This window comes from Pinus tabuliformis, chromosome 2_2 (genome assembly GCF_031772625.1).
Source record: "Pinus tabuliformis cultivar Carrire ecotype Pingquan chromosome 2_2, CPIR1, whole genome shotgun sequence".
In the NCBI taxonomy this organism is placed as follows: domain Eukaryota; kingdom Viridiplantae; phylum Streptophyta; class Pinopsida; order Pinales; family Pinaceae; genus Pinus; species Pinus tabuliformis.
The window spans coordinates 70670781-70685750 of NC_142300.1; the positions used below are offsets into that span (position 1 = coordinate 70670781).

Genomic DNA, 14970 nt, shown 5'->3' on the forward strand with positions numbered 1-14970 from the left:
TAAAAATGAAAAATTTTGGGTTCTTTTCACTGAGATATTAAAGATTCCTTCCAAAAAAACTAAGTTATTAAAAGCTATTGAAGCTCCTCATGTGAATGTTATTAGCAGAAGGCACTTGAGACTGTCTATCAAGATTCCCCTATATATCTGCAAAGTTTGGATTCAAATGAAAAGGATCATCAACCATTCTTTATTACTTTGATGGTTAATGGATATAAATTGAATAATTGTATGTTGGATTTTGTTGTCTCAACCTATGTCATGACCAGGAGGGTCATGGAACAACTCAATTTAAGATTTTCTAGGCCTTACTACAATATATGTGCGATGGATTCTAAAAATATTGAAGTTCATTGGTTAATTAAGGATTTACAAGTCATTTATTAGTTTACCCTAACATTATGAATGTTATGGACATTGTTGTTGTTGATGTGTATGATGCTTGGGATATGCTTTTATCTAGAAAATGGGCCTTTGATCTTGGAGTAAGTATTTAGATGAATTGGTCATATGCTACGGTTCCTTCCCCTAGAGGTGATAGGTTTGTAAGACTTAACAGAGAGCCCGAAAGAAGATTCCATGTTCAAGATCCTAAGAGATCCCATAATGAGATAATTAAAGAACAATATAACAGTGGGAATTGTGTTATTATGTCTAACTCCATAGTTCTTTTCAACGATAAGGGTGATGAAAAGCTTGGGGATCTAAAGGGTAAAGTATGGTACATGGATTTTGATGATGCATCATCTAGGCATGGTAAAGGTACTAGTATAGTATTAAAGTCTACCCTTGGTCATATTTTCAAATTTGCATATAGATTGGCATTCGAAGCGACCAGCAATGTTGCCAAATACGAAGCTTCATTGTTGGATCTTGAGTTGGCAAAGGCTTTAAGAGTTAAGTTGCTTAATATTAAGGGAGATTCTGACTTAGTTATCATGCAAATTAAAAATAAATTCACATGTAAAAATCAAAGGTTAATGGATTATCGAAATGATGTATGGGATACTATGGAATACTTTGATGCCCTTGATCTTGAATCTATCTCGAGAGAGCAAAATAGTTTGGGGGATGAGATTTCCATAGCTACTTCTACTTTGAAGTTATCTGATGAGTTGATCAAGGATAAGATAAAAATGGAATTTATTTTTAGACCTTCTATTCCAAATAATTTAGAGCATTGGCAAGTTTTTGATGACAAAAAATAATTGGTCAGTTTTCTTGATAATTTGCATGAGTTTGAGAATTTTCTAATAAATTCTAGGGAAGCGGATCTGATGATCATGAAGATACTATGAATCCTACTCCCAAGAATTTTATTTCTTTAGAGAATCACTTTAATTGCCATGATTCCACAAGGATGAAAGAGGAAAATAAAATGGATCCAAGTGAATTAATCGAAGTAAACATTGGTACCTCTAGTGATCCAGAAATTGTTAAAATTGGTAAGGGTACTAATGACTTTGAAAGGAAAAATTTAACCAATTTACTTTGTGAATATCAAGATTATTTAGAATTTTCATATGATGAATTAAAAGGTTATATGGAAGATATCATGGAGCACACTATCTCTTTGAAAGATGAAAATGCTAAACCCTTTCATCAAAAGCTTAGGCAAATAAATCATAAGTTATCTCCTTTAGTTTAAAATGAGATTTCAAAGATGCTTGTAGTAGAAATCATTGCTTGAACTAGGCATTCAACATGGTGTTCCAACCTGGTGATTGTTACGAAAAACAGTGGTACAATTAGACTTTGTGTTAGTTTTAGAAACTTTAATCTAGCATGTAAAAAACATAATTACGCTTTTCCAAACATGGAGAACATGTGGCAAAGAGTAACTGGTTCAGGAATTATGTCATTGCTAGATCGTTTTTCTGGATATAATCAGGTATGGGTTAAGAAAGAGGATTATCACAAAACTACATTCATTGCACCATGGGTTAATTTCAAGTATATTAGAATTTCATTTGGATTAACCAATGATGGGGCTACTTTTAAAAGGGCTATGGATTATGAATTTAAAGGTTTAATCGGGAAAATTATTGAAATTTATCATGATGATCTTACAATTTTTTCTAAGGATGGTATTAGTCATATAGGTTATATTAGGTAAGTTTTGATAGATGTAGAGAGTTTGGGATTTCCTTAAATCCGAATAACTCTGTTTTTTGAGTAACTAAAGGGAAATTACTTGGTCACATCATTTCCAAAGATGGGATCAAGGTTGATCCTAAAAGATTTGAGGAAATCCAAAATATTCCTCTCTCTCATAATCTTAAATCCCTTTAGTCTTTTCCTGGAAAAACAAATTGTCTTAGAAGATTTATTTTGAATTACGAAAACGTAGCTAAGCCTATTCAAAGTCTTCTAAAGATAGATGATTTTGTTTTATGGAAAGAAGATGGCAAAAAGGAGTTTTAGGAAATCAAAGGTGCTATTGCTAAAGCTCTTGTTTTAGTTAATCCTGATTATTCAAAGGATTTCATGATTTTCTCTTTCGCTTTTGAAGATACCATTGTTGGTGTCTTATTACAGAAAAATAAGAAAGGTCACAAACGTACTATTGCTTTCATGAGTAGAGCACTTCAAAAATTCTGAATTAAATTACACTACCATGGAAAATCAAGCCTATGCCTTGGTTAAGTCTCTTAAGCATATTAGGATTCATGTGGGTTATTCCAAAATCATTTCTTTCGTCCCACATTCTACGGTTAAATATATATTAAGTCAAACTAGTTTCTTAGGGACTCATGCTAAGTGGGTTAATAAAATCCAAGAATATGACTTAGAGATTAGACCCACCAAGTTAGTCAAAGGTCAAGGCTTGGTTGAAATGTTGACTAAAGGAAATGAGAAAGATCTTCGTTTGATTTGTCTTAATGATTCATCTTTTCCTGAGCTGCAAGGATTAGGAGAGAATGGGTGGTACAAGGATATTATTTATTACTTGTTAAATCTTACATGTCCTAACCATTTAGTCGGTCATAGAATAAGGGCTCTTAGATTAAAAGAAACTAAATATCGTCTCATGAAGGATGACCTTGGATGGAGAAATCTTGAGGGTATTATACTTATATGTGTTGATGAAATTGACTCCAAGAAGTTGATTTTTGAGTTTCACTTAGGATTTTGTGCTCTTCATTATGCTGCTAGAACTACTGCCCACAAAATTTTGAGATTTGGTTATTATTAGCCTTTGATTTTTTCTGATGTGCATAAGTTTGTTGGTAGTTTTCAATCCTGTCAAGTGCTCATTGGGAGACAAAAGCTTGTTGCCCTGCCCTTACAACCCATGGTTGTGGAGGCACCTTTTCAACATTAGGGTTTGGACTTCATTGGGAAGTTTCTTGAAAATTCTAGAAATGGCTACTCATGGATTTTGACTACTACCAATTATTTCACTAAATGGGTAGAAGCAATTCCTACTAAGAATGCTACTAAAAAGGTCATTATGGACTTCATTGAAAATCATATCATTACAAGATTTGGTGCCCCGGCTAAGATCAATATTGATAATGCCAAGGCTTTTAGTTCTTTAGAGTTTTCATCTTTTTGTTTCAAGTATGGAATTGTCTTATCTCATTCATCTAATTACTATCATTGCCTTGCTAAATCAAGTAAGAAAAATGTTATAACCATTATCAAGAAGATAGTAGGAGATAATAAGTGATCTTAGGATGGTAAAATCAAGTATGATTTATGGGCAGATAAGACTATGAAAAAGAAAGATACTAGTAAAAGTCCTTTTGAATTAGTTTATGGTTTGGATGTAACTTTACCTGTGCACTTTAAATTACCAACTTATCAACTCCTTCAACGTTTTTCTATAGATAAAGATGTTGTCCAAAACAAAATTTATTAGATTGTGGAGTTGGATGAAACTCATAGGAAAGCTTTTGATAATATGTGTAAAAATCAATCTAACATTAAGAAAATAGTTTATAAATCTTCTTGATCTAGATATTTGCAAGATGGAGATATGGTACTTCTTTGGGATCACAAGAATGAAAAACCAAGAAAACATAAGAAGTTTGACAATTTGTGGTTGGGACCATACATTATCCAAGACATCGTTGGGCCAAATTCATTCCACTTGAGAAGATTGGATGGTGAGTCACTTGACTTACCTCCAAATGGAAAAATCCTCAAGTTGTTATTCAAATATGACATCTGATGCCATGGGGAATCCTTTGTATTGTATTTGTAAACCTGCACCTTGTCATTTCAGCATTTCATTTTTGTTTTGGGATTAGATTTACTTTTCGTGTTATTAGAATTTCTTATGGTTACAGGATCTTGTATTTCATGTGCTTAATGTTATATGATGATATTTGGATGGAATCTACTTATGTAATTTTGTATGTTGCTTGGGTGCAGATCCAAGCGTGCCCAAGTAGAGCCAAAAGTTGACCACTCTATGTCAATGAACCCATAGCATTATGCCTTTTTTCGCAAAATGGATTTTTCATGTTCAAATATTCGCTTCATTCATATTTCATCACCAGTCCGTAATTTCTTAAATATGTAAACCCATTCTGCATGGTTATAATGTAAACAAACTTAGTAAGGCTATCATGTATGTAGCAACCTAGGTAAGCATAGGATTTTGGTGATGACTTTTGTCCTATGAGTTTTTTTGTCTCATTGATTCATCTGTGTCTTTAGACACAAATGATCGATAGAGTTTTTCCCTCCAACCTCACCCCAAAGCTAGGGTGGATTTTGGCATCAAGACATTAAGTGAGTTCGAGTGTTTTTATCGAGTCCTTGTAAAAGTCATTTGGAATAATCCTAGCTAATTGGCTCATTATTTTATTACAAATTGCTTGGTCTACAAGATCATATTTTGAGTCACATAATTGGGTAGATATTTGAGGGTCTATAGCAAATGGGTGTTCCCCCTTTCATGTATTAAATTGCAATAACTTCATGTAAAAAATATTTAGTGCATGGTCCCTCATAATTAGACGCCATGGCTAGATATTAGAGGGTTGGAAAAATCATTAGTCCTCTCATCAGTGAATTAATTAAATTTTCTCGCAAAATTAAATTAAAATCATAAGCCATAAATTTAATTATTTTTTTGTCCTGGGTAAAATTAAATTCTTGAAAGGTAAAATTCGTGGGTTCTGGAAGAATTAATTTTTGGAGGTCCCCAGCCAAGGGAATATTGAATAAATCAAGAAATTTTGGACCCTTGGACCTTGGTAGTTAAGTCAAAGTGAATTTTTTTAGGAAATTAACTCAAAATAATTAATTTTGAGTTAATTAAAAATCAAATAAATGAAAATTTCAATTTTTCCTCAAAAATTAAATAAGTTCAACGATGATGAATTAAAGGTTAATTAAATATTTATGAAAGATCGAGATTAATTTGATAGGGATCAAGCCAACTAGTCGTTGGAGAAATTATCTATAAATTAGAGGTCGGTGATAGTCTATTCCATCTGATATTGCAATTGTGTACTAAGCCCTTGAAGCTCTCTTGTAATATTTTTGGAATATAATACAAAATTCTTTTGGGTTTCGATTGATAGCGATGTTCCTCTTCTCGAATTTATGGTAATATTCTTTTAAAATTTTCTGGTGAATATTATTTGAAAATTGTAAATTAATAGCTCTCGTTGAATAATATGTGCACATGTATCTTATTTAGTTTATTGGATCTAGGGTAACAATTTTAATTGGATTGAATTAGTAGGTATCTCTAGTTCTTGAAAAATATATTGCCATTTTATTTATCTACTTGATTTGACAGTTGGATCTACTATTTCCAGAAGGTCATTCAAATTTTAATTGAGTGTTTGGGGATAGTGCTTAATTGGACCAACCGACTCTCAATGCATAATTTATTAAGAGCTTACTTGATCAAAGCCTCGAGATTTATCTAACAAACTATTTTTTTGTAGGGTGTTTCTGGGCTAGTACCTCATTAAAAATTTTAAATATCTTTTATAAGTTGTGCAAAATTGATAGATCTAGCTAGGAAGAGCCTTATATCTATAGATCTGGGAGCAGAGTTGGACTCATACTCCTCATATCTAATAGATTTATAACTCATTTGTATAGATATATATCATTGAGATGGATCTTGAGGTCTTCCTAGATTTGATGGCCATTTTCCTTTGACTTTCCCATTTCCTTTGAAGTCATGTTTAGGCTCAGAATTTCACTTTGACTACTCATAACAATTATTCAATTTACGAATGGATTCCTCTAACGATCTAGGCTCATCAAACTCAATCTGGTCTTTATATGTTCTCGGAAATCCAATTATGAATCTTTGAATCTTAGCCTTATCCTCCTTGAGATATGGCACATGTCTCAACAACTCGAGGATTATCCTATTGTACTCATCATCTATTATAGAACCCATCTTTAGCTCATATAACTCCTTAGCTCTATCATCATAGTACCTCTTTGAGTACTTCTTATTGAATATTTTCTTGAACCCATCCAAACTCAAGTCTTATTCCCGAATACCTTTAACATTATTCACATCCTCCCACTATATATCTTCCCTCCCTTTCAAACTATAAGTGGCTATCTTAGCTTTCATGTTCCCTAAGTAGCTATGCAATATGAAGAACTTATTCATTCCAAGAAATCATGCCTCTGCATCTTCTGGCTTCTTCATCTCTCCATCAAATGCCAAAGGCTTCACCTTCTTGAAATCCTCAGACAAATACTCACCCCTCCTATAAGGATGATGATTGTGATGAATGTAATGATGTATCCTAAATGAGGAAATAGAATGATTCCCATACATAATGTTCCTCCTATAAGGTGTATCATGTGATCTACCACCTCTAACCGTGTTTCCTCTATCCAACCTCTATCCATACCGAGATCTACTATCATAGGATCCACTAATTTTCTCTTCATGCTCTTGACTAATTTTGATATATTCCTGTCTCTCTAACTTTGACAAGCTATGAAGGATTGTTGCATTAACGTCTACCTACTTCTCCTTAGCCATTGCAAGTCTTTCACGAGCCTCAATGAACCTATCATTGTCGGCTTCGCAACTTTTGATATCTGCCCTCAAGCTCCTCAATGTATTTTTTATACCAGGAGAATACTCTTCTCCTTGCTACCCAACTGATCTATAGGAGGACTCACCAGAACTGTAGTCTACCATTTTGCTTGTCATCTTGAATTCTCTTCTTCCTACAAGGATACCATATTAGATAAACCAAAATAGATAGCAAAATCAAATCCTTACCTTAGAGATGTTCAGGGGAGGCTTATCTCATCTGCAAGATCAATCCACATTAGCATGTACATGTATAATCATAAACATATTCGTGTAATAACATAACATCACAACAATAGAGGGAGCGAAACCATACTCTAATACCACCCTGTAGTATCCGTATGACCCAAAGAGAGCACAACCCACTCTGATACCACCTTGTAATGCCTCCTCCCACTTTCACTAGCTTTCTCGAGGTAAACATGATCTAAGGGTCACTATGATATGAACAACCTCCTATGTGACCTTAAGGAAATAGAGTCGACAAATCAAGACCTTACTGACTTCCCTCAGGTGCCACGGGACCTCTAGGAGTAACCCAACCCCTCCATGTGTCCAACCCCTAAGACAACTCAATTTTTCCCTCACCTTGAGCCCCAGTTGCTCCCTTGCCAAGGCCTCCACATGACTATGTGTTCCCGGTCTATTCCATAGGCTTGCATTAGTGTGACTGTGGCATTTTTATTCCAATGTTGTGTAAGCAACTACAGAAATTAAGGCTACTTTCCAGGGTTGGGGCTAAGCTTTTGCCCAGAAATCCATGAAACTTTCAAAACTCATAAAATACATGAAGAAAATGGTTACAAACAAAAGCTTGAACCAGGACTTGACCTGACCATCCCCAACTGGGATTCACATTTTGTAAAGCAATTGGTAGATATGAAACCTATAGGTCATGAATGCAAGTTTGAACATAAGGGACTAAAAACTTAACTGAGGTTTAACAAGAAGGGTCTCAACGTTCTCACATTAGCTTTCATATCATCAATTAGGTCTTGCATTCATTACTTATTTGGTTATAAGTAAAAACATGAATAGAGCCATTACTAAGAACTATCATATAACCATGCTTATAAGAAGTATACAACTAGATAAATAACCATAAGAGAACAACCATTAAAGCTATATAATAACCAGTACATTTCTTACCAAAAGCAAGAGAACTTATCTTTTATTAAACATATGAAAATATCGATCAGGTTTGAGACTTCCACATTCCGCCCGACTATAGATAGGTTGAACCATATATTTCTCTCATCCAATCACCCCCATGTCATATTTCAAGCATGAATATGGGATCTAATGGGATAACCAATCCAAATACAACCAAGGGGATCTAGAGGTTAAACCGCCTCCACTCTCTCCATACCATGATCACACCTAAACAAGTCTTGAGATCACAAAATCAAACCAATTTTAGATGTCTTATAATTTATTCACCATATTTGAGGATTTTCCTGTCTCCACCCTCAGGATTTATTGTGCATCCTTCCATTACCGGTCAGGGGATTCCTAGGCCTTTGGGAATTTTCCTGAGACCACCTCACCGTAGATTCCAAAACCATCCGGAAATCCAAATCTCAAATTGAGAATAATCCCATCACACCATGGCTATCCAGAGATGGAAAGGATAGGCTAAAATCCACTGTCAATCTTGGCCAAATCCATGCCAATGACATCAGAAGAACCATATACCAACATGCAAATTCAATGCATGTCAAAACAAGCTAGGAAATCACACATGAAACCTATTACTTATAGGTATTCATGTTGAAGCACTTCATCCTTGCCTTCCTTTGTTTTCCTTGTCCATTTCTTCTTTTCTTTTATTTTCCTTGCTTTTCCTTTCCTTTCTTTGCTTGATTCCTTTACTTCTCCTCTTGCTGCTCTTCTCTTCTCTGAAGCTAATTCCAAAATTGAACTAACAAAAGGTTTACGAAAGGATACCAAATGATGCTTAGAAGCCCTTTTATTAATGAGGCCTCTATTTTCTTCAATTTTCCCTTATTTTCCTTCATTTTCCTCCTCACATGCAACCTGTGACCTTTCACCTTCCCATTTTCCTAATTTCGATCATTTTCATAAATAATGTGCCAAAAATACCTTTTCTCCTTTCCAAAGCCTTATCCATTTCCTTTTCCAATATCCCTTAGCCATAAACACATCAAGTGATGTCCACTAGGATATTTTGCCCAACATTCAACTTGGAATAAGTTTCCCTTTCCCCTGGTCTTAGGTTACCTTTATTATATTTTATTGCATGAAATTTTAACACGGGGCTGATACAGACCCCTCCCCCTTAGCAAAACATCATCCTCGGTGCTAAACCACACTTGTACCCAAAAAATCCATTCAATATCAAAAACATATTGGCTATGCATCTTTATAACCCAGCTCATTTCAATATTTACAATAACATCCTGCTCAAAAGAAAAACAATCATGACAACATGAAAATATAACAACCATATCACTTATTGGAGCTTTATAGCTTAGCCCATTATGTTATTTATAATAGAAACCATATATAAATATTTTCAAATGCTAAGACTCATATTCCTTCAATGGTAAGTAATGAAGGATACATAGCCTGCATCTAATCAACCATGTACGATGTAGCTTCATTAGGCCTAAAGTGCTTCCACTACACTTTATCTTGTTCGAGTGCTCTATTCTAGAGCACAAGATGTTTCTGCTGCAATATGTTTTGGGGTTCCAGCTAGAATTATCCTTCTTGTTCCACCTTCAATGTAGACCAACCTATAACATGATCAACATCCTTTACATATCTTTTAAGAAATGAAACATGAAAAACATTGTGGACTTTCACTATCAGAAGCAGTGAAAGTTTGTAGGCCATTGGTCCAATTCTCTCAAGGATCTCAAAAGGCCCACAATACCATGATTCCAACTTGGCACATGATCCAATCCTAAAAGAGATCTTCTTGGGATTGATGCACAAATACACATGCTCCCAAACCTGAAACTCCTTAATTGCCCTGTGATGGTCTGCATAACTTTTCTACAAGTCTTGTGTTGATTTTAGATTCTTCTTTATAACCTGTATTTCCTATTCTATTTCTTCCAACATGTCCAATCCAATAAGTATCTTGTTCACTAGATCACTCTAGTTCATGGGAGTGTTACAACTCCACCCATACAGTGCCTCAAATGGAATCATCCTCAGTGACTCCTAATAATCGTTTTTGTATGCAAACTCAACCAATGGAAGCTACTCCTCCCATCTCCTTTGTTGATGCATGGAATACATCCTCAACATATCCTCCAGTATCATGTTGACCCTCTCTATCTGTCCATCTATCTATGGATTATAAGTTGTGTTGAAGGCCAACTCTGTCCCCAATCCTACAAACAACTCCTTCCAACACTTGGAAGTGAACTTGGCATCCCTGTCTGGCACAATATTCTTTGGAACACCATGAAATCACACAATCTCCCTGATGAAGATATGTGCTACCTCAATAGTTGAATAAGTACTCTTTACTGGAATGAAGTGAGCTACCTTGCTCAACTTTTCTATCACAACCATGATAGAATCATGTTGTATCAATGTCCTTGGAAGACCTATAAATGACCTCCCATTTCCACTCAGTAATCGAAACAGGATGAAGAAATCCACCTGGATGCTTACACTTTGATTTGAGCTTTTGGCAATCCAAACATCTCGCCACGAACTCTGTCACTTCCTTCTTCATATTCGACTAGTAGTAGAACTTCTTAACTATTATTAGTGTCTTCTTGTATCCTAGGTGACCTAAATATGGTTTTACATAAAACTCTCTCAAGATAATCTTCTTGAGTTCATTGTTCTCTGACACATATATTCTATCCCTAAATCTCACCAAGCCATCTCTTTTTGATGATAATCCACATCTTGATCACCCGTACCATGTTGTGACTTATGCATCAGTTCCCTGTACATGTCATCTTGTTGTCCTCTCTATAAGATCTTATCTGGTAAATATGTCCCATATGTGCTCACTACTGCAACATGGTCATCTGCAATGATTTTCTCATTTCCCTTAATTTACCCGATCTCAAAGTCAAACTCACTAAGAGTAGCCAACCATCTAGCTTTCCTAGCATTCAGATTCGGCTGCCAAATAAATATCTCAACTCATTATGATTTATGATCAACACAAACCTTTTACCAAGAAGATAATGTCTCCATATATTCAAGACATCAATAATAGTTGCCAACTCAAGATCATGAGTGACGTAGTTCTGCTCATGCTCATGCAATTTCCTAGACTCATAGTATATCACTTGTCCCTCCAACAATAAGACTCCACCAAGTCCTATCTTGCAAGAATTTGTACATGCTACAAAACATTTGTCTAGATCTATAATCTTTAACACTAAAGAATTTGTCAACAACTGCTTCAACTACTCAAAATTGGCAACGAACGCCTTTGTCCATTCAAAATTCATACCTTTTCTCTTCAATGATATAATAGGATATGAAATTCATGAGACTTTCTTGATGAACCTCCTATAGTAACCTGCTAAGCCCATGAATGATATAAGTTCCTCCAAATTTCTAGGAGCTTCCCACTCCATGATAGTTTTTATCTTTTCTAGGTCTACAACTATGTCAATCTTGGAAACAACATTTCCTAGGTAGTGTACTTATGTCTGAAAGAAACTACATGTTGGGTCCCTATAATACTAGTGATTACCCCATTACTATTGTAGTTATACCCCTTATTAATATTGTTGTGCCCCTATTGCCTCCATATTGTTATTACTGTGCCCCATAGAATCCCTCTATTGTTATTTTGTGGCTTTATATTATTATTGTTAGGTCGGGTGGATTATATTGTGACTCCTTAGACTCCTATATATAGAAAGGAGGTTTTGTCATTTGAATCATCCAAGAACTGTTCATTTATGTAATGTAAAGGAGGTTTCCCCCTCGAAGAGGCTAAATTCTAAGGCGTTGATCTATCTCTTCTATCTTTTCTTGAGCTTGTTTCATAACATTTGGTATCAGAGCTTTGGATTATAGGGTTTCACTGCTCCAAACAAGTCATCATGGAATTTTCGCTATAACTTTTTTTCTGTGATGTTTCAGAAGTTGCAAAAAAAAAAACCATTTGAGGAGAAAGCACGCTGAACCTTGGGTCCAAATTTTAGAGCGTTTCGTGCTATATTTGCGGAGATATGATATGAGGAAGTTCGTCTTTTTGCAGACTCCTAAATTACATTCCAAACAGGTGACCTAGGTAAAATCGTCATAACTTTCTTCCTGAGCATCAGATTGAAATTTCGTAAGAAGCTACAGAAATAAGACAGACATTAGTTTTCTTATATACATTTTTTAGAGTCATAGGTCCTAACAGTGACACGTGGCACTTCATAAAAGTTCGCTCTAGTAAACTAGTCTACAATTAGGTAACTGCGGGAGATTGTGCATAACTCTTTCTTGGAGAATCCAATTTGGATCAGACTAGTGGCATTGGAAAGAGGACACAGAAGGCTACTACAGGTCATAATTTCAGAACTGGATGATTCGAAATTATAGAGATACATCAGATTCAATATCAGGCTTTTACAAAGTGAAAAAAGGTGTGTAGTTTTTTTTCAAATTTTTGCATAAGCTTGGTTTGAAGGAATTCAAAGGGCATAGTAAAGCATTATTATCAGTAATTTATGCTCCGAGGAAAGAAAATTCAAACACCTAGTAAGCAACCTGAAAGCTCTAGCATGACTTATGAACAAGAGGAAGAAATGCAACATGATATAGCAAAATTACGAGACCAAGTGCAACAAGTGTCACTTGCACAAAAAGGAACAGAATCTAAGATGGATGGTTTAAAGAAAGATGTAGAAGCTAAGATGGATGGTTTAAAGAAAGGCGTAGAAGCTAAGATGGATGATTTGAAGATAGATTTGAAGACAGACATGGAAGAATTGAAGAAGTTGCTACAAGAAAGGGTCACTAATGGTGAAAGGGTAGTAAAGGAAACTCATGATGAGAACAAAAGAAATGTTAATCATGATTCCATAGACTCTAATGTTGGATCGAAGACCCACTATATTCCAAAAATCGATATGAGGAAGTTTGATGGCAAGGATCCCGCAACATGGATATTACAAATGGAGCAATTCTTTGATCTCAATAATGTGCAAAACACACAAAAGCTACGTATGGAAACTTTATATTTGGAACCAAATCAATTTGTATGGTATCAATGGCTTTGCTCCCATAAAAAATTTATCACTTGGGCAATTTTTACGGAAGAAATGATAGCACATTATGAGGATACAAAAAGCAACACTTTTTTTAGCCAATTGATAAGTCTCAAACAAAAGGGTTCAATAATGGAGCACATTGAGGAGTTCCAAAAATTGAACATAAGGGTAAAAGATATTCCAGAGGAGCATAGGATTGATGTGTTCATAGGGTCTTTAAAGGATAATATCCAACATGATGTTCGCCTTTGGGAACCTGATTCATTAGAGAAGGCATTCAGGTTAGCAAGAAAAATGGAAAGCAAAATTATGGCAACGAGGAAGCGTACCACTCACAACTATAAAGACGGAAGTGTTGTTGCCCCTAGTCTTCCACAACCTATAACGTTGACACCACAACAATTGGAAGAGAAAAGAGAAAAAGGGCTTTGTTACAGTTGTGATAGCAAATACACCAAAGGTCATAAGTGTGCTGAAAAGAAATTATTCTACATAGATTGTGAAGAGGAAGAAGAAAAGGAGCAAGAAAGGTCAAAAGAAGAGGATTTACTCCAGGAATAAAGCCTAGATGAAGAAAAAATAAATCCAAACATATCTTGTAATGCATTGGCGGGAATTACCACTCCTCAAACCATCAAGATAGAAGGACAAATCAAGAAGAAAAAGGTAATAGTGTCGATTGATTCAGGAAGCACCCACAATTTTATTCATTGTAAGGTAGCAAAAGAATTGAATTGCTTCCTATATCTAGCACCAGAGTGTCAAGTGATGATTGCAAATGGAGGAACCATAAATTTCTCTAGAAAGTGGCATAATATCAAGCTATCCATGGGAGAATATGTATTAACTAGCCCAATGCTTTCCATTCCAATGGGAGGTGCTGATGTTGTACTAGGAGTCCAATGGCTACAATCCTTGGGTACAATAGCTTTTTTTCAAGAACTTCTCATCAAATTTTCTATGGAAGGAAAGGAATTTGAATTAAGGGGTATTGCAGGGAAACCAGGAAAGATAATCAGCTCTAATGGTATGACAAAGCTTCTAAAAGAAGAGCAAAGAGGTGTAATTGCACAATTACGCTAGATGTTTCCACATCGGAATCATCTATTTCTCCAGATCTCCAAAAAGTCCTGGATAATCATTCCAAGGTATTTGAGACTTCCAAAGGTCTCCCACCTATGCGTGATCATGATCATGCTATTCATCTAATTCCAGGAAGTGTTCCTCCAAACATCAGGACGTATAGATATCCCTATGTCCAAAAGAGTGAAATTGAACGTATGGTTGCAGAAATGCTAGAGGTTGGTATAATTCAACCAAGTCAAAGTTCTTTCTCTGCTCCAGTAGTATTGGTGCAAAATAAGGATGGATCATGGTGCATGTGTCCGGATTATATGGAGATCAACAAGCTCACTATTAAAGATAAGCTCCCCATTCCTATCATTGATGAATTACTAGATGAATTGCATGGATCAATTTACTTCACCAAGTTGGATCTTCATTCAAGATATCATCAAATCAGAATGAAGACTAAAGACATTCCGAAAACAACATTTAGAACTCATGAGGGTCATTATGAATTTTTGGTCATGCCTTTTGGCCTTACCAATGCACCTTCAACATTTCAAGGTTTGATGAATTCAATTTTCAAACCATTCCTTAGAAAATTTGTGTTAGTATTTTTTGATGATATACTAATCTACAGCAAGTCTTGGA

At 35.2% G+C, this 14970-nt stretch overlaps 1 protein-coding gene across 1 annotated transcript in view; it reads left to right on the forward strand.

The window, feature by feature from the left end:
• LOC149191497 (RNA-binding KH domain-containing protein RCF3-like) overlaps nucleotides 1-14970 on the forward strand; it is a 67714-nt gene that overhangs the window by 19912 nt on the left and 32832 nt on the right. Inside the window, exon 2 of the mRNA XM_089406665.1 lies at nucleotides 1892-2112. Coding sequence (XP_089262791.1) covers nucleotides 1892-2112 — 221 coding nt within the window. The remainder of the gene's footprint in view (nucleotides 1-1891; nucleotides 2113-14970) is intronic.